The sequence below is a fragment of the Centruroides vittatus genome, unplaced genomic scaffold (genome assembly GCF_030686945.1).
Source record: "Centruroides vittatus isolate TY-2023 unplaced genomic scaffold, ASM3068694v2 contig_983, whole genome shotgun sequence".
Lineage (NCBI taxonomy): Eukaryota > Metazoa > Arthropoda > Arachnida > Scorpiones > Buthidae > Centruroides > Centruroides vittatus.
The window spans coordinates 1,446,890-1,468,271 of record NW_027122654.1 but is presented as its reverse complement, the minus strand read 5'-3'; the positions used below and the strand labels follow the sequence as shown (position 1 = coordinate 1,468,271).

The following is a 21,382-nucleotide window of genomic DNA, read 5'->3' as shown; positions in this document are numbered from 1 at the left end:
CATATAAAGTGAAGTGATATCCAGTGTCTATATTTGTTTCCACAGGATTTGATTTGAAAAGCAAACCAATGGATTACAGAATTTGTACAAAAAATAAAACATTTTAAATATTAAGTTAACAATTATGCATTAAAAAGAATGAATTATGTTTAGGTGAAAATATATATATATTAAATTGTTAACTAATCTGCCTTTCCAGTCAGGACATTCTGTTGTAATATTTTTTAAAATATTACATAAAAGTTTTCTGTAAGGTTAAAAATATATATTGTCTAATGAAATATGTACAAAACACTTAATTTGCAATTTAAATTTGTTGTTTTTGATGATTTTATTACAGTAAATGTACAAAAATGCTTTATTAAAATATGATTGAGTGAAAAGGTCTACCATCTTTAAAACTACTTGATAAAATAAATCAAATACGGTAGTAAATCCAATTAAATGTGTTCAATTTAATATCTGTAAATACAAGCAAAATGTAAATGTGCTAGTATACATGATCATTATCAGTATGGATCTCTAAAACACTTTCTCCTTTATTCTGCATCATTTTCTGAATGTTTTCCTTTTGTGCTTCGCTAGGTTTTTTTCATGGAATATGCTGAATCTCTCTTCTTGGATTTCTGTTTAGTTGATTTGTATCTAGTTTGCTTTGTAATATTTTTATTTGCAGGTATATTGTTGCAGGTAGTGCTTGAATTAATGTTAAATGAGGATTCCACTGAAATTTTTCTCAACCAATCATTAAGGAAAGTGTTTAGCTCACACATTTGTATTTTATTGAGTTTTCTTTTTTTCACTATTGCATGAACTGCATTTAAATTTTTTTCCAATTCACAATATTCAGACGATTGATCAATAGTTTTAGTTTCTTTACTTATGCATACACGATAATTTTCTACACTCTTAAAAAGTGTATTCGGATCATCAGCCAAAATGTCACAAGATAATTCATTTGTTGCATTCCTGTTAGAAGTTTCTTTTTCTATTTTGATTACAGCATGAATGTGCTTACACATGTTTAAACTCACTTCGTAATCCGGACATGTACATGAATACACATGTACGCACACATTACATTTGTTACATAACAACTTGCATTGAGTATGGTCTTCAATGTTCTCATTTTTTTTCTCCACCACATATATAGAATTTGTTATGCTTTGTGATTTTACTTGCCATTGTATACTGTCAATGACTTTGGTAATATCACAAAATGCTATTGCTTCACTTTCTTTGTGACTTTTATGTATTTTTGCTTGCCTGTGTGAAATAGTCCCCTTGCACATCTTTATGATGCGTTCAAACAATTTGTCACGAGTCATCTTTAACAACACATCAATACAATGGTCCACCCTCTTGTTCACTTTACCTTCCAAATAACAATGTTTTAAAACTCTATGCATGGCCTCCAAATACATGTTTGTGTTTATGCCAAGACCTTTTCTATAACAGTATGCCCACACTTTAGGACGAGAAGCATAAGTATGAACAAAATACTTTTGAAATTCTTTAGTTTCTTTTTGGTTTAATGATTGAATGAATTCCTTTATCAGATTTTCAAATTTTTCTGGATTTGGTTCTTCAAGAAGAACTCTTAGCATCTTGTACATAAGAGCTTGTGTAACCTTATCAGGGAAAGATGAGAGAACTTTTTTACGCCAGGCCCTATCTACATGCCATGTGCACAATAACTGATGTGTAGCAGGACCCATAATATCTTTCCACGCATTGTAAATCGCAGAGGCATCATCAGACATAAAAACAGTGGTTTCCAGTTTTCCAAGCTTTTCTCTGACGGCAGCAAAAAACAAAGAATATGAAGTTGTGTCTATTCGATTGCTTAAGCAGTATGCACATGGTAGACCACTTCCAAACTCATCAACTGTTAATATAGTACTAAGATAAAAATCATATGCAGTAGTGCCATGAGTGGAGTCCACACAGATCATCTGCTGTCCTAGCATCTTTAATAATTCTTGTTGAATAGGTAACATGATTATCAATATAAAATCTTCATTACCAAGTTTCTGTTGAGCATCAACTTCCCCTTGCTGTTTAAAATATAAAACTGGAGACTGTTCTAACGATTTCATTTTATCCACCCATAACTGCACACTGATCTTATCTTCAGGATGATATTTCTTCTTTTCCTGAAGGTTATATGCACACTTAATGTTTTGCAAATCTTTTCTTGTCACAAGATGAATGCGAGAAAGTTCATTACTTGCAGTATCTCGAATATCATCTAAGATTCTCTGCAGGGTGACTCCATTAGCAAGTTTTCCTAAAAAGTAAAGTATTGATAATTAATCATTTATTACTTTTTGCAAATCAACCAGTAAAATACACTTTACCTGCAATAACTGCTTTTTCACTATCAGACAAATGGATGTGTGCAAGACTGAGATCATGTCCACAGTGATTTTTATGGTATTTAACTATTATTGAATTTGATGTGATGAAAACCTCAATAGAAGCAAGACATATCTTTCCACTTTTGCAAGATCCCTGTGATTTTATTTGACGTTTCCCACATCCTTTTGGAACATAATTTCCTGATCGATGACATGTATAGATTTTTTTAATTCTGCCATCGGAAAGTGTTGTTGGACCATTACGTGATATAAAAGATGATTTTACCAACTTCTCTTCTTTATCTTTCCAGACAAAAAATTCTAGTGAGAGAAAGTACAATATTAATTAGTTTCTCAGATGAGTAACTTTTATACATTTCTTTTTTGTAACTTAAGCAGCTTATTGTAACTTATAAAATTAAAATTGTATTATTATTTACTCCAATTAAACAAAGACACTCCACAAAAAGTTCACTTTTAGGAAAACAAGTAAGAACTGTAATTTATAGTAAGTCTTGCAGCTACACATAAAACACAACTTATAAAAATCCAAACCGGCTAAAAACTAAAAAGTAGGTATAAATTAACTAAAAGTAACTTCTACCAAAAAGTAGTATTCTATTCACTGTTATACAGTGTTTAATCTTAATACTTGTCATACTACAAAACTTTATCTGTTAAATACACTTTTAACATTACATGTTTCAGATATACCATTAATTTAAGAACTGCCTATACTGAGAACTACTTTAAAAACACTCAAATTACAGTTTGACACTTAAAACTTACCTGACATATCATTAAACGTTAGCTGTTCTTCACATTCTTCATAGCCGTGTTTTTCAATACAGTGCTGTCTTAAACTTTCAATTGAGACACATGCCAGGTTCAAACATTCCTCACTTAAAGAAAATGGACAAGGCAAATTTTTTCCTAACTGACATGTCACAACATTGTGTAAAAGACGTTGATGTCTAATTAAGCTTTTCTTTGCCTTGTACTCTTTTTCACAAATGTTGCAAGGAAACATTTCGAATGCACGCTTATTTATATGTATATTTGAAAAGAAAAATCACAAATGAAAAATCAATTTAAAAATAGCTGTTCCCTCTCACGACAATATGAAGACTAGACTAATCGACCAGCATTTCCTATTTCAGTGGGTTGACGTCATTCAGCTGACCAATCAGCGCGTTGTGCCATCCGGATCTCTAGTCGCACGTTTCGCCCTGATTAGGCATTCGAGTGATCACCTTGACTATTCACAAAAACGTTGTATCGGCTATTCTATTTTGTGCACATATTCTACTCTCTATTAGTAAATAATTACGTTTTGTCCGTTTTTTTAATGGTTTTAATTTATATAAATTTCAATGTTATTTTTTGTATCTGTCTTATAAGACAACCCTGGATTTTCGGGGCTTATTTTATGATTCAACTATTGTCTTATCTGCCGAGATGTACTGTATATATTGACCATTTGTTCTGAAAGTGGTGTAAGTCCGTTTTTTTTTTCTTTCGAGATATTTTAAACATTTGTATTTTCGTTGGTTCAAAAATATAAATAAAGTGTACTAAGTTTGACAATGTTTCTATGACTTTAGAAATATGTAAGTTGATTGCATAAAGACTTCTATGTGAATTTAACTAAACTAATATATTCTTTCTGGGCCATAAATGGACTTACACTACTTTCATAATTATTAAATTGTAAAATTCATTAAATTTTTATTATGTAAAACTCAATTTCACTTGAAATACATTGTGTTTTATTATTTGATTTTGTTTATATATAATAGCAAGAAATAAAATAGTGTTGTTTATTCTGAACATTAAAAATATTTACTTACTGTTAAACTATTTTATGATAAGTTTATCATTATTTTGAGCGTACCATTAGACACTGCTTTCTTCATTTAGGTTCATTACATGGATTTTTTCCCATTTCATCAAATTGTAGATATGTTGGTAATATTCGTAGTTTTACTCCTATGTTGTAAGGGTCTGTCCATACATGATGTCCACACTGGAAGGGAGGGAAGGGGTTAAAAGAAGTGGGACAAGAGGGGTTGTGCATTAGTGGACATCCATTTATTTTATTAAATTTTAGACTATGCATTTTATATATTTATTTCAAAGTTTCTGTATGTTTCATTTGTACTTATGGTATCTATCATTCATAAAGTGATGATGGCTTTAATGGGGGTTGATTTATGTTGGACATTAAAAGAATCGGAAGGGGTTACAAAAACTGGGACAAGAGGATGGAGTAAAAGTTTCAAGGAAAATGCAGATGTAATTTATGGACAGCCCAAGTGCTTAATTAGACTGCAGAAAATGGACTTACACCACTTTCATAATCAATGGTTAGGCAATGTCATATACCAATGAATTTTAACTGATCAAAGTGTATGGTTATTTTAAAATGCTAAGTGTGAATTGTTTATAAATAAAAAGTTTACACTACATTGTATATACATTATGTGATTTCTCAATTTTTTTTAAAAGTGGACTTACACCGCTTTCAAAATAAACGGTCCATATTATGACAAATATTTTTCACAATAATTTTTAACATAATAAATTAACAATTACGATCTCTGTGTGTAATATTAAATCTTTCTAAAATTATAACTAACAACAAGTTTGATCCAATAATCTGGTTATTAAAATTTTAAAAAATGTGAAAAATAGAAAATGACCTTAATTTATGAAATAAGCTAAGATTATTTTGTGATTATAAGTTAATTATATATACATCTTAAATTATTTAAGAATTAGACTATAGTGTGATCTGTTTTAGAGTATTCAGTATTCATAACAACTTTACATTGTAAAATTATATACAAAACTCTAAAATTCTGATAGTAAGTTTCAATTAATTAGTCAATATAAAAACATTGAAATATTTTCAGATAAAAGATGAGAATTTTTTATTTTTCTTATTTGATGCCCAACATCTGTTTCAATAATCATGTTTTTTTTTTATATTTATAAATTTAGTATAACTCTTTCAACTTGCAGAAAAAGATCTAATCTTCAATCAGATTATTTATTCTTGATTCATTAATAAAATTAGATCAAACAGAGCTCAATAAGTGGCTTTTATCTTGTAAGAATTTCTCATCTTCCAGTATTGTTTCTCCTTCCTCAATATTCTGCAAGTTCAACTAGATCTGTAGGCAGATTATTAATAGGCTCATTAATCTAAAGAAGTGATTATATATGAATGAATGATGAGTATATATGTATTATAAGTATATGAATGATGTTCTGTGGCCTCACAAAGGTTAAGAAATGTAAGACACAGATAGCTATGAAATTCTTTCATTTCTAAATCATCTGAACTGAAAGTTTTTTTGTAGCTGTATTTTGAATAATTAGTTAAATATACTGTTCAGAGCAAAAGAAGCATATGACTGTTTATGAAGTTGATCAATTGATAACTTCATAAAGTTATTAATTTTTTCCCAACCTCAAAAATAATTATTAATCTGTCAGTGTTAACACATTGTTATATACATAGTTAAATTAATATTTTAAAATTTTAAATACGAGAATTATGCGCCAAGAAGGTGGCATTCGAAATGGATGAGTATAAATGTAACAATGGTACTAAGTGATTACAATATCATAAACAATGGGACAATTTCATACGGAATAATTGTATAATTTAAACAGAATAGCTCCTATGAAATTAAATTTTCTCAAAAGAAATCTTAAAATAAAAATTTTCTTTAATGATTATGATTAACAAGAATCCAAATTTTAAATTACAAAAACAGAATTATGTAAATATAGTTTAGTATTCAAAATTCTTTCCCATAAGAATCATTTTATTTTTTCAATTAAAAATCCATAATTGTAATTATAATAATAATTTAGATTTAACAATGATTAAAAAAATAAGTATTTAATTTACAAATTATTTTCCATAGTTTTAAAAATAATTTATATTATCTTCTGTAAAACTGTATTAAAAAATTAAGATACTCTATTATTAAGTTAATATATATTAATTTAGGCATTTACAAAAAATGTCACGGAATGCACAATTAAAATAAATCACTTGAAAACATTATTTTTACACTGAACTTCTTTCATTTTCAATAAACTCTGTATTTTTCTTATTGCTTTTGTTAAGATTTGAACTGTCTGAAGAAGCATCACTGATATAGTAATTATTCTTGTAATTAGGAAACAGATCAGAAACAAATAGTACCTATAAAAAAAATTTTAAATATTACAGAAAGACTGATTTAATATTAATCATTTTTTAACAAATAGTAGAATGGATTTATTTCAAGGATCTGTAATGAAAGGTTATACCATATACAAATCTAGCAAATAATTTATACACTGAATGATTACTGCATAAGGAATACCATGTCAGCACCACCTTGGAAGTGGTAAAGGGATATCCTGTAATTGTCATGTCACAATTTACTGCAGTCATGACCTGTACATAATAAACAGAATAATTGCTAGTCATGGGCAAATGGAGGTGAGTTGAGCATAGACAGATTGTTGTAATCATAGGGGAAGTACCAGTATTTCTGAAATAGCTATTTTAGTTGGTTGCTCTCATACCAATGTCCAGGGTGTACCATAAATGGGTTGGATCATGCACAAACATTCACCAGAACATTACACAGTGACCATCCACATGGGGTTGATCCCAAAGGTAAGTGTTGCATATCAAGACAGGCATCTGAACAAAGACATGTCACAATGGAACAGTTCCTGCCAGTACAACACAGGACAAAGCAGATGCGTTTTGACAACAACCATGTAATACACCTTGCATTGACTGGTGTTCAATAGCAACAAGTTCTTCTGTTGACCATGCATCATTGCAAACACTTACACGAGCAAGGGAAAACTATCATTGGACCTTGAACATGTGGAAGAAGGTCATCTAAAGTGATGAGTCCTGTTTTATGCTGAACCACACTGATGGCCAGGTCTAAGCTTGGCTTATACAGCATGAAGCCATATTCTCTGGTTGCACAGTTGAGGTCACAGAAGCTGTTGGTGGTGATATGGTCTAGGACCATTGCTCGTCACCCCACAATGCTTGAATGGTGAATGATACAGGGACCTGTTAGGTGATCATCTGCCCTTATTTCCAGGCTATGTTTCCTTACACAGATGCCATGTTTCAGCATAATAAAGCACATGACACCAGACGAAGCTCACTTGGGAATGTTTGGAGGGACAAGGGAATGAATTCTACACACTGCCTTGGCCCCCAAACTCACAAGACTGTAACCCTATTGAACATAACTGAGATATGCTGGAACATATGATGAGGTTGCACCCACTGCTCTGCAAAATGTGTATCAATTCATAAAACAGCTTGAGCAGGTATGGGTTAAGTTAAGGACAGAGGATGTTCGGAATCTTGTAGAGTCCATCCCCGGTGTTTGCAAGCCACAATCACCCAGAAAGATGGACAAGCCCATTATTAGGCAGGTGTTCCTAATATTGTGATTATTCAGTGTAAAATTCAATGCCAATATATATGTAGTCATATACTTTTGTTATGAATTATATATATATAATTCATAACAAAAGTAATAATGTATGACTATATATTGTTTGAGTCTCAAATTTATGAAATTTTAATAGATAAATATTAGTTTTGTGAATGTCATTTAATGTTGTCCCAAATAAAATACTGATCAAGATAAAATATGGAAATTTTACGACAATCCAAATTAATGTTATGATTAGCAAATTTAGGTAGTTCTTTTATGAAAATTTGTACTTTTAATTAACTATAAATGATATCTATGTAAAGATTATCGGCAGAATTATTATATGAAAGAATTTTTTAAATAAATAGATCATCCAAAACAATGGAAAATGAATTATTCTAATTTCATCAAAGCATTAAATAATTATTGCTTTTTCAAACAATATTGTGAGAAAATTTTAATATATTGTAAAACTGATTCTTAAATAAAAATTTAAATCAAAATAAATCAGTTTCATTCAATTTTGTTGTTCATAAAATTCAATGTAATTATTGTGACATTATCATTTGATACAGCCAAATAAGGACTTCCTTTTAATTTCAGGATATTGCAATTGTCATGATTTACACTATCCTCTTAAATTAGTAAATACTTTATCAATGCATAACTTGCACTATCATTAAAAATATTCCATAATTTCTCTAATTCTGCCACATCATTTTTTGTTCTTTTCATGGATTTGATGAGGAGACAAAAATATATTGTATAAGATAAGAATACATACTCATTTCAAAGTATAATACACTTTTAGTGTTAAAAAGATACTAATTTAAACATTAAAAAAAATAGATGATATAATATATTTGTAACATGGATACAATTTTTTTTTTGCTGTACAATAACTTTAGAATATATTCCCTAAAATATTAATATTAGTTGTTGTTAAGATAATTATTTGTGTATTATTTTAATTATCATCTCTCTCTTTACAAAACCATTACCTCTCCATCATATTATAATCATATTAAGTGTGCAATGCCATAATGTTGTAAATGCTATTTTTCTCTAAATACATTTTATTAAAGAAATTAATCCTAAATGCAATGTTTTTTTGCTGCAAAAAAATATTGTGGCAATAATTTAGTAAGTGGTTGTATTTTGAAGTTGAATTCATGATCAAGCCACTGTGAATTCAACTTCAAAAAACTTAAGTTGAATTCAAATGCAAATAATGTGACTTTTGGTGCTTAAAACATTACAACTTATATTTACATCATTTTGTTATTCCAGAGAATTTGTAACCTAGTGAGTTTTTCCCCCCCTTTTATTGTAAAATTGAAATGAATTCCTTCAACTTAAAGGAATTCATTCACTAGTGTCATGGCCAGAATCGCCGGACCGGCGATTCCTGCCTTTTTCTTTTTGTTCTATCACATTTTCAAATCCGTGGATGTTACCGAAAAACCATTGGAGAATGATCGTTAGAAGAATGACGGTTAAGACAACCATCGTTAGTTTAAATCTAGGAGTGGCCATTGGCTGGCGACGATTGTACGTTGGCTGGGTGATTCACAGACATCAGAGCGCTGATTGGTAGATCGGCATGGGCTTTGATGAGTATAAAAGAGACAACTTTAGGCGGGAAACAGGTTCCCTTCGAAATCCCAATACATGTGGATCTCCTATAGGATAGCTGAGAACTTGGCGTGTTTTCTTTGAAGGACTCAAGTACTGTACTGCTGGTAGACCGAGAATGAAGGGCCGCAAGGTGTTCTTCCAACAGACCTGAGCTGAATTTAGTGACTTTTAGAACTTTGAATTGGGTGTGCTGAACTCCATGATGTAAACATCTTTCTATTATATTTCTGTATCTGTTGTGAACATTGTAAAATCGTGTAATGGTAAGTTGTTGTTATAAATATTGTGTTATGTGATTTGAGAACTATAGTAGTATTTTGGATTTGACTGAACTGAACAGAGAGGAGTTTTTGAATTTGACTACTAGAAAAAGTGTTTTTTATTTTACCTGAAAAGTTTGTTTTTTGGCATTTTCAATATTATGGCATTGTACACTTCATGCATTGCTTCTTTTAATTATCTTTTTCATTACTATTATGGAATTATTATTATTACAAAGATTGGCATATTATAATACTTTGTTTTTCTCAAATATAATGTATTTTAGTAGCATTTGATTTAATCAGCTATCATTATCAAATTTAAAACTAATCAATATTTAGCAGAGTAATGATAGCTTGAAATAGTATACAGTAAATTATTTATGAATAATTGAAAGACAGAAAAAAATAATAAATTTTGAGTTAATTATTTATTTATTTGAAGATAAATAACAGAACAAATATTTGGTAGTAATAATTATTATGAACATTTATTATACTTTTAAGAAGTATATTCCAATAAACAGTATAAACTTTTTAAAATTATAAGATTTTAAAATATTTAAGGATTTAAAAACATACTAATGCTCTAAAGCTAATATATTGTATAAGAAAATTAATTTTTATTTAACAAGAGAGAGAGACAAAATTGAATTTTATAAAACACAATCTAAAGAGCTAAGAAATAAGAACTTACCACTATGATTGCAACAATTATTCCTTGAATTGAACCAGTTAAAACATCACTCCAATGATGTTTATAGTCAGATACTCTGGATAAGGCAGTATAATAGGCTGAAAACAACACAACAGCCTGCAAAAATGGTCTCAGCAACTTATTGCATTTCCAAACAAATCGGGCTTGTAAGTACATCTATAAAATTATTCTTATTAATTATGGATTTTTATTTTCATAAATATAAATTACATTTAAAAATCTGATGATACTTGTTACATATATAAACACACCAAACATTTAGGTTATTCAATCCGAAATGTTTGGTTTACAATTTAAAAAAAATATATTATTTATAATACATATGCATAAATTCGTATAAATAATTAAAATATTTCAAAAAATATGACAAATTATATAGATACTAGTAAAGACAATATTTTTTCACATTGATAATTTTCATATATATTCAATTAATATAATTGTACTAATTTGAGAATTAACCAACTAAATTGCTACATATTCACAGTATAATGTGTTTATAAAAATCATGTTTTAAGATAATTAGAATAAAATAAAGACAAACATAAAAAATATTTAAGACCGTATATTACAGTCTTGAACATTTTGTTAACAGTTCTGTGTTTAAGACTGAATTTTAATCAATCAAAGAATGAAATTATTAAACAAAAATTCATTGAGAAATTTAGAATTATTATTTGTGATCACTAAGTATCTAATGTTTCTTCAAGACAACTATTTTGTTCTACGTATCCCCATGCTAAACAATTTAAAAGCAAATAACTGTTCTGTATACATAAAAAACAATATCAAAACAAGAATATTAAAGTTTCTCATCACTGTCTTAAAAGTATTATTTTCTTTTTTAATTAATATACAATTAAATATATTTTTTGATTATTAAAACTCATATTCTTTCAAATATATTAATACATACATAAGGAGCTCTACGACAGAATGACACAACTTATTCAATAACTTATTCAGAAAAGAAAGTTTACTTTTCCTTCTGTTTTTTAAAATATCTTACCAGTATTATAATGCATATGCAAATTACCAATAAATTTTAAATACTAATATATCTTTTTTGAAATACAGTTTTTATTGTGAATGTCACGAGAGTGTACAAAAGTCCACAAGAGGCAGTACACAAATAAATAACAACAATTATTTATTTTTTTTCGTGTGATTGGTAAAGTACAGGATTCTTTTCGGATTCCAACTCTTGGCATTATACAATATCCCAAAACTGGGGCAAGGAATCGAGTAATTACAGATCAAAAGAACGCACTCATGACAATTAAGAAAAGGCGGACTTATAACCTTATAACTAATACTTACACTAAATTATAAACTAAAAGAGGAAAGGAAGAATAGCAAGAAGTTTTAGTATGATAAAGGAGGTTATAAAGAGGACAATCAGACATGAAGCAAAACAAGAAATGAAAATATTTGTTACTGACTGAAAATTTGTTCTAGCAGGTTTTGTTTTTTCCTAAACATACATTTGTATACTGAATTGTTCAAATTGGGAGTAGTTCAAGTACTGAGGTATCAATATTTTTTAGAATTTTGCAATACTTTTCAAATTCAGCACTTTTTCAGCAATCTTCATTCCAGTTTAATTGATTTAAAGCTAACACTTCAACATTTAATTAACATGCCATTGTCAGGCTGTCATAGTTGATTACATTGTATTCCATTATGTTAAGGCTAATGTCAGATGAGTGTGAAAATGCATGGATGCTAATTTTTTGATTCATGAATGTAAAAATTTACGATGGCAAAATCGTGGTCAAATGAGGAAGTTTCTCTCAATTCTGGCCCTTCACTACGATCATACTGTACAATTATTTTACTTATATCAATGTTCATTTTTCAAAATACACAGGTACGATACACCCTTTGGCAGGAATGACACAGATTCAGTATTTCCTTGAAAGAACCACATCCATTGTTTTTCACGCCTGTCTGACAACCGTAGGCTTCAAATATATCTCCCAATGTGCAATGGTTATGCAATATCATGAGATTATTGTAGATGATCCAGTGGCCCTAAATTCAAATCACCCACCAGTGTACAAAGCTGTCAGACAAACCAAAAACACTTTCCTCTTAGGAAAAGTCTAAGTAATAATATTAGTTTCTAAAAATAATGATATTTATTTCCAAAAGAGAATATGCAATATATTACCTGAATCAAAATTCTGTTAATTTTTAATAATAGATAAAATACTTACAGCAACAAACACCATACAGTATGCAGAAAATGATGCATGTCCTGACATGAATGATAATCTGAAAATATGAAGTTCATACAAGTTTCAATAAAAAGAACTTATAAAATAATGCTTACTTATTATAATAAAAATGAACTACTTATTAATATCTCTTAAATATATTTGTATATACTGTATATTAAATAGTGGATCTTGATAATTTGTATCATTTAATCACCAGTTGCATTCTTTATTATTTTTATAGATGAACCAGGCCCATAGCTATAGTGAGCCAAGGGTGGCTCAACTAACCCTAGACAATTTTGAGCCATGCCTGTCCATTACCGAATCATAAAATTTTGTTTATATATTTATCTAAAAAATATAAATAACAAAGTTTTAATGTTTAAATTTTGAATATTTTTGTACAGTTTTGAATATTTATAGCATATATTATATTATATTTCAAAAATTTTCTTGGAAGAGTCTTGAATCCTCTTTATTTGGAGTACTCTTTAATTCCAGACCTCACAGTAAAGCCATTCCACAATTTACTAGAACCACCTGTACTACAGTCAGGTCTAGTTCCATCCTTGGAATGAACTCTCAATGAATAATAAATAATAAATTTGTCTCTAAGTCATCATTTTTTACATGCTCACATTATATTTTCTCATGTAATTTGTTATTACATAAACAGCATTCTTTATAATAAAAAAATAGCAGTTGTAAAACAAACTAAACCTAAAACCAAATGGTAATGCAACAAAAAACCATTTTATATATCTGTACAATTAGTTTTCTTTCAGTGATGTGCAGTCCTTGGAAGCGGTGGAAGTGCCACTTCCCTTGTATTTTCTAAAATATAAATACAAATTGTGCGATTATTTTCATATTTGAACGTACTTTGAATTAATTAAAATTTATATTTTATTATAACCACATTATGTATCTTATTACGAATTTCTATACTACATGGGAAAAAAATGATAAGATTGCTGTTGTATATTCGAATATAAATTCATATAGGGATATTCCCAATCTAAGTGCTGTATTGTCGAATACAAGACAGCTTCCAAGGCAGAAATATTTGAATGTTGTAAAGCAGCCAGATTATAGGCATTTGTGCATGTGCTTTACAGAGCACCAACCTCACATGGCTTAGCTGGTGGAAGCTACACACCAAAATATCATATAACACTTCCAATGATTCTATCCAGGACCAATTCTGGACTGTTAGCCACCTGCCTGCTAGATATTTGGCCACCCTTGCCCCATTATGTGAATCGCGAGTAGATTTATAACTTAACCCAACCAATAGGAATTTACTGGTATGTTTTTATGATAGTTCTGTATAGATGACAGAAATAAAAAAAATCATTAAAATATTTGATATATTTATTCTGCTTTTATTCTGCTCTCCCATCTTGTATTATATACAGATTTCAATGTTAATTAGTGATATTATGATTTAGTATGTCCCATCTGTAAGGGGATGCAGAAAAAAACCTGTACAATTCTCATATAATGTTAAAAAATTAACTGTTACTTTGGTAACATAATTTACAACTAAATTTAATGAATGAGCTGCACGAGGTACAAAAAAAGCTCTAGAATTTATATGCCTTAAATTTACGATTTATGTATCCGTTGTCATAAAAATTTGTCTTTCCACTTCTTTCCCAAGACTACAAATATTGTACAAAGTAACCAGTTTCAACTTATTTCTACTTAAGAAGCAGTTAAGTAATTAAAAGATTAGGGAATTAAAGACATAAATAAAACTCTGCTGAAAAAGCCAAAATTTTACTTAAACAAAAGCTTAACTGAACCAATCTCTAACCAAGTACAGTGGAGACTGATTTCATCATAATATTAGATAATAAAGACAGAAATTTTTCCAGTTCAATAAGAGTGAGTGAAAAGTTGTAAATTTTAGAAATTTCTGTGGACACCTGATCCTAAAACAAATTAGTTAGAAAACAAATGACAGGCAATCTATTAAGTTTGACATATTTAGATTTTTACAGCCATGGAGAGAAATGTTTAAAATTTACAACCCTGTTGTGTCCTTTGAGGTATACTAGTGATGTGACAAAAGAGGCATTTGACATTGACCAGTATCGGCACCCTCAAGGCACACTTGTAGCGAGCTAGCTATTTGACTAAGCAGATTGTTTTAAGATTTAAGATTAAAAACGTAAAGAATATTCAATGTTATTTTTATGTACGTTTCTTTACAAAGCTATATTTAATTATAATTTTCTTTAAAAGTATATTCATACAATTGAAGAATATTTTGTACTGGGGTATGTATATCCACCACACATTTTATTTCACCAAGTAAGTTTTTATAATTTTACTTTTAATTTTAGCCCTTATATCATGGCTAGCAATTCAGAATGTAATTGTGATATTGAAAATTTATTTTACAAAAGTTTTGGCTCAAAACCATATAATGAAAAAGAAAACATTATTAAAAGAGAAAAACCAATGCCTAAACTACATATAAATTCTTCAACAAAAAATTTATGAAGATATAAATTGGCTTTGTGGATGCATAAAAATGCAAAAATTGTTTTGTTGGCCTTGCCTACTATTTTCAAATGAAATTAGTGTGTGGAATAAAAATGGCTTTGACAATTTAAATAATTTGAGTAAAACTGGCAAAAGACACAAAAATTGTAAATGTCACAGCATGCCACTGTTCTCTTTTAAAATAACAACAACAGTAAAAATGTTAAGTTCTGTGAATTATTATGTTTTATTTGTTTTGTTTCATAAAATTATATATCTAATAACATACACAGAACTAATTATGGTGTGATAATGAAACAACAAAAAACAAATGTTTTCGAACCCCTTCTGGGTTCTGTGTAGCGCTTCGCTGCTATTAACTATATGTATATATTTATGTATTTTTTTTTGTTCGATTGTTCTATTTATATGTTTGTTTTTTCGTTTATGTCGCGTCGCGTATATGTTGTTGTATCGGGTTTTAGATGTGACGCACAGCCATTTTGTTGTGTACCGTACCGTCTGTTGTCGTCATTGCTGTGCCGTGGTTTTTGATTGGCTATTTGGAGGATCACGTGGGAGGAAAAGAAAAAGCTCCCGGATGGTGGGAGATATAAACGGGTGACTTCCACGTGTCGGGGCATTTTTTTCATTTTTCTCTTTCGTGGATCGGGGATCTGGAGCGGTGAAGAGACGAGAGAAAGGATTCGAAGCAGAGCAGCCGATCAGGAAGAAAAAAAAACAAGAACCAGCGAGAAGAATCTCATTTCGTAACAATGTGTCCCACGAAATACGGCGACGGTATCTACCCTCTTGTAAATGTTTGTATAGTTTTTTAAGGTTTAATCGCATATTAGTTTTAGTCTCGCGATTAATTACTGTTGTAATCATAGTGTTATTGTCATCCTTAATTTTGTTAAGAACGCTGTTTGCCTGTTTAAATCAGGTGATCAATCCCCCTTTTTTTTGTGTGTGTAATTAATAAACCTTTGTTTGTTTATCTATACGCTTCTACCGACTATTCATTTCCACTTCCTTTCATACCCGCAAACCACGTGCTTGCGGAGTCTACATCTGCATCAGGTTCAGACCATTCCTAGATGGTTATTTGATTAATGAATGTCATTTAAATAAAAGTTTGATTATAAGTGCCATCCACGATCTGTTGCTAGTAGTTGCCGGTTACAGTCGTAGCGGGATGGAGACCCGCGGCAACGAAGCAATAGAATGACTTGTTCGCTGGAGACAGCTGCATAAGCTATCCTTCAGCCCTGAGAAATCAGAGGCCCTGACGGTGGCCCGGACCGGTGTATTGGCTCGTCGACCGATATATCGGATACGGGGCAACCCCATCAGAAGGGTGAACGAGCTAAAGTACCTCGGTGTAATCATCGACCAGACACTATGTTGGACGCCACATCTCAGGAGTGTTCGCGAAAGAACAAACCAGACGATAGCGGCACTATCAAGACTAGCTAGACAGGACTACGGGCTAAGTGGAGAAGCGCTTCGATCCATCTACAAGATGAGTGTAGAGCGCGTTATCTGCTATGCCTGTGGGGTATGGTGGAAAGATTCCGCCAACGTCAAACAGAGCAGAACATTGCTAACCATACAAAGACCCGCTGCCCTGCGGATCACCAGAGCATACAGAACTGTGTCAACGGAGGCGGCCCTGGTCTTGGCCGGGCTGCTCCCGTTGCCCTTAGTCGTAAGTCAAGAGGCAGCCTTCTATAGGACAACTGTGGAGGGCGTTGAGGCAAAGCATTGTAATCAGATGTACCCGGTCAGACTTAGACGTCGGACAGACGTATTGAGGGTCCATCCGGCCTATCGGATTGGACTTGACTGGGATGTCGGTGAACCGACCCATATCGGCGTTGAAATATACACCGATGGCTCGAAAGACGGTAGCTTAGTAGGAGCTGCGTACTGCGTCTTCTCTGACGGAGTAGAAGTGCACTGTCAGTCAGTCAGACTGAACGAGGAAGCGTCCGTGTTCCAGGCAGAACTGGTGGCCCTGGCGGGGGCGTCCCAGTGGATCTTACTACATCCAGGTCCAGAGCCGGTCACGGTTTACTCAGATAGCCAGTCCGCGCTTCAGGCTTTGAGCGATGGATACCACAAAGATCCGTTGGTAAAGGAGATCAGAGGCAAGGTACTGAGGGCGAGGCACGAGCGACACGTTGCTCTGAGATGGGTCCGAGGCCACACCGGAATCCTGGGTAACGAACGTGCCGATCATCTGGCCAAGGCGGGGGCCAGAGGCCCATTTGTAACGAGGACGGTAGAACCCTCGGAAACTTACATAAAAGGTACTTTGCTGCGACGATCGATGACATGCTGGCAAGAGAGCTGGACTCAGAGTGCAGTAGGTAGGCCAACCTATGCCTTCGTGCCTGATGTTGGCCTTACTCCAGTGAGTCTGTGTTGGTATACGACGCAAATATTGACCGGACACGGGAGGTTTCCCCATTTCAAGTCCAAATTGGGACAAGGAGATGGTAGCTGCTCCTGTGGGTGTCCTCGCGGAGACGCGAGGCACTACGTGCTTGACTGCCCTCTCACTGAGGACTTCCGCCTAGGGGCCGACCAGGTTAACTGGAGCATGCCCCCTGAACAAGTGCTTAGAACGCTAGCAGCTAGTAAAGGAAACCTAAAGAGACTAAAGGAATTGATGGTGAAAATATCAGATCTATTGGATCTTTAGAACCCAGCGGCCACACTGGGTGAGGTGCTCTCTCTCTGTAGGGAGAAGTACCTCATAATAACTATTATCTAAAAGTCTGTACGAATTACAATTCTAGGTGTCTGTACGATTTATAATTTAATATGACAGAGCAAAGTTAAAATGCGGCGCAAGCTGCATATATACACACAAAAGTTATGCCAGAGTTAGAGCGTTGGGCCTAAAGGAACGGATGGGAGCCCGAAAGAAGTACCTGGCGGCCCAACTAAAAGAGTCAAAGACTACCTAATGGTATGAGACCAAGCCTATGATTAAGGCATAGTCTCTTTGAACCCTGTAATGCCAATAGGCGAGGCAGGGCAAGAGTTTGCTTTATAAGTGCCATCCATCACAGCCACGTGCATAAATTTTAAAGAGGAGATGGTTTTGTCATTGGCCTGGCAAGAGTTGATTCACAACACGATCTAGCCGCTTGTTATGTCCATGCAAGCCGAATCGTCACGCACATGCACAACATAGTTTTTTCGTAAATTGTTTCGAAATTACAATTGAACTTTTATTTAAACAACATTCATTAATCAAATAACCATCTATGAATGGTTTGAATCTGATGCAGAACAAAGAAGGGATTCAAAAACGTTTGTTTTTTTTTTTGTTGTTTCGTATCATACCATAATTGGTTCCGTGTACATTATTAACAATATTTGGTATGGTGAGTAGTTATTTTATATATCTAATCAATGACATCTTTCCATTCTAATATCAGCAAAATCATTTGATTATAAAATAATAAAATATGATAATACTGTATTTATTTTCTATCTTAAAATCTCAAATATTCTTAGAAAGGGTATTTGAGATTTTAAGGTAATTATAGTTTAATTATATAACACATATACCTTATTTCTGAGAATCTATTTTACTACTTTAAACAAATGTTCATGTAAAGTAGTAAAATAGATTCTCAGCAATAAGATGTATGTGTTATATATTATTGAATGAGTCTGAGTATATGTTGAAGTATAGTTTAATTATTATCTTAAAGATATAAAAGTAAAGAATTTTGATTTATCTAATCTAGAAATTGTAAAATAATATTTAACTTACCTTGATTCTCTAACTCTGAATGTATCAGAATTAAGGCAACTAAAATCAGACGGTAAAATGTACCTATGAGAATCGTTGCATTTATTAACATCTATACTAGGCTGACAAACATCAATAAAATGTGGTCTGAGACGGCCAATACTGTATTTTGCAATATCAGTTATTAATTGCGAGATACACGCTCCAAAGGCAAAAACCCATATCAGTTGATAAACTTCCCAAAATATTGGATGAAGTTTAATTCCATTTACTGTTGGTGTTTCAACACTGGTTTTATTTGTATAAAATCTTAAAGTTTCGATGATGATTATCTGTAAAAAAATTACAAGTTATAAGCACAATGATAATAAAATATTTGCAAATTCATTTATTTCTTGAAGAACACAAAATCTGAAAGTGAAAAATGTTTTCTATGTTCATTATCATTTCATTAATGCAGTTTTGAAATTTTATTTGATTTTGTTTATAAATATATTTTAACTATATTAAATAAGTTAGGCATTATGTAAATTAGGTATCACATATAACTAATATACACAAGGTATAAAATTATTACTATGTAAATATAATAATAATTTCTACATAAATTTAGTCCAAGAAATATGATTATTTTCATTAGGAAAATTTAACTGAAAAGACTACTTACAAAATAAAATGAAAACTATTTGTCAATAAAAATATTTTATTATATATCATATTATACTGAAATACTCATTGCATAAAAACATTTTACAATTTTTATTTTTACATGCTTTACTTTCATTTTTTAAAAATTCTATTACTTTAAGATTAAGTTATATAGATAAGCAGTAATTGTGAAAAATCAACTTCTGAAAACTATAGCAACTCATAAAACAATTCAAATATTTACCACAGCTGCTGGAAATAATGTCCCTACGCAATATAATACTTTATTATTGATGGTTGATTCTTTGTATGGATAGCGTAGGGATTCATCATCACAATAGAATCCTCGCTGAAACGGTTTTCCAATAGCAAAAAATATTATGATTGGTACACCAACTGAAAATAGAAATATCTAAATAAATAATGATAAAAATTTCAAAAACAATATATTAAAAATATTAATTTATTAATTGCTAATGTATTTTCATACAGATTCATTTATTGCAAAATAAGTGAGCTTTTTTGATGTAATATCTGCAAATGTAAAAATAATTTAAAATCATTCAAAAAGATGATAGTAATGTTACATTTTTTCAGTGATGTTAAAGAAGACCCTGACATGTAAGATCAAATCTGGAAACACAGTCAAGACCATGACAAAATCAAGATTTTAATTTTCAAGACCAAGGTGCAAGATTCTGATATATGACACTGCCTTTTTTTTAACCTGTAAGAATTTAATGATCCTTATAGGTAATATAAAATCCTTACATAAAATATAATATAATTTACAGAGCAAAATATAAAAAGAAATAAACACTGTTGACAAGTAATAGTACATGTGCAAGTATTGTGACAATACTTGCCACATTATAAGTATTGTCACAATAGATTACTCTCTATGGCTAGATCAACAAAAAATCCATTTTTGTCTCTTTTTCTATATCACTTAAAATATATATATATATTAAAACTTTAAGGTTAAAAAAGTTAAGTAACTGTTGTTTTTTTACATCTATAACTGCATTTAATCAGAGACAAAACCAATACTAAGGTATTTAAACATTAGTATTTATTATCACTATGCATTTCAGATGTCTTTTTAAAAATCTTTTTTACACCCCTCTTCAGGCAATACAAAACTAAAAAGGAAAAACATAAAAATAGTAAAAAAGTAATAGGGTAAGGTTGTCCAAGTCGTACCCCTTAAAAAAAAAACGTTCTCAGAAATCAGAGAATATATTAGTAAACATATACTTATGAGTATCATTGGAAACCTTAGTAAACCCTGTTCTTATTTATTGCAAAAAAATTACATAGTCAGTGCACATTTTCTTTAAACTTAAGCATAATGGCAGTTCTACTTTATATTAAAACAATTTTCATCAATTTATGTTAATGAACTATTGCTCAAAGTTTAAACTTATCTATATTTTTGGGATATCACAAAATAAGTATTTTGTGTTTAACACTTTATGTAACTGTCAAATATTGTAAAAACAATTATATAACATTGTACCATGCTATAAATAAATAATAATAACTGCTTGCATTGTTAATTAAGAAATACTTAATCTACATGTTTTTATTTTTTTAAAATATTATCTACATTTTTGGGACACACTGTATAAGGATTAATTTATTGGAAATTGACTTTTTTTTATTAAATGTATTTTTATCATCATCATAAGTCAGAAATTAAAGAATCAGACATCTTAGGAGTCTTAAAATTAAACCAAAATTATTCATTATGAGAACAACGTAAAATTATGTTTATATTAAGTAATT

At 30.9% G+C, this 21,382-nt stretch overlaps 2 protein-coding genes across 3 annotated transcripts in view; both read right to left on the bottom strand.

Moving 5' to 3' along the window:
- Positions 1-435: 435 nt before the first annotated feature.
- LOC136985930 (uncharacterized) lies at positions 436-2,235 on the bottom strand. The gene has a single exon (XM_067283334.1). It carries the CDS (start codon positions 2,097-2,099, stop codon positions 582-584), a length of 1,518 nt encoding a protein of 505 aa, XP_067139435.1. The 5' UTR covers positions 2,100-2,235; the 3' UTR covers positions 436-581.
- Positions 2,236-6,161: 3,926 nt separating this feature from the next.
- Positions 6,162-21,382, bottom strand: part of LOC136985950 (phospholipid phosphatase 1-like) — a 42,558-nt gene continuing 27,337 nt past the window's right edge. For both annotated transcript variants that reach the window (XM_067283370.1, XM_067283371.1), the window contains exons 3-7: positions 19,839-19,990; positions 18,968-19,278; positions 12,676-12,733; positions 10,436-10,612; positions 6,162-6,582 (exon numbers count right to left, since the gene is read on the bottom strand). In XM_067283370.1, coding sequence (XP_067139471.1) covers positions 6,445-6,582; positions 10,436-10,612; positions 12,676-12,733; positions 18,968-19,278; positions 19,839-19,990 — 836 coding nt within the window. In that variant the 3' untranslated portion in view covers positions 6,162-6,444. The remainder of the gene's footprint in view (positions 6,583-10,435; positions 10,613-12,675; positions 12,734-18,967; positions 19,279-19,838; positions 19,991-21,382) is intronic.

What these genes read in the sequence shown, in the direction of transcription:
- LOC136985930 (XM_067283334.1), bottom strand. Translation starts at nt 2,099, where the DNA reads ATGAAATCGTTAGAACAGTCTCCAGTTTTATATTTTAAACAGCAAGGG.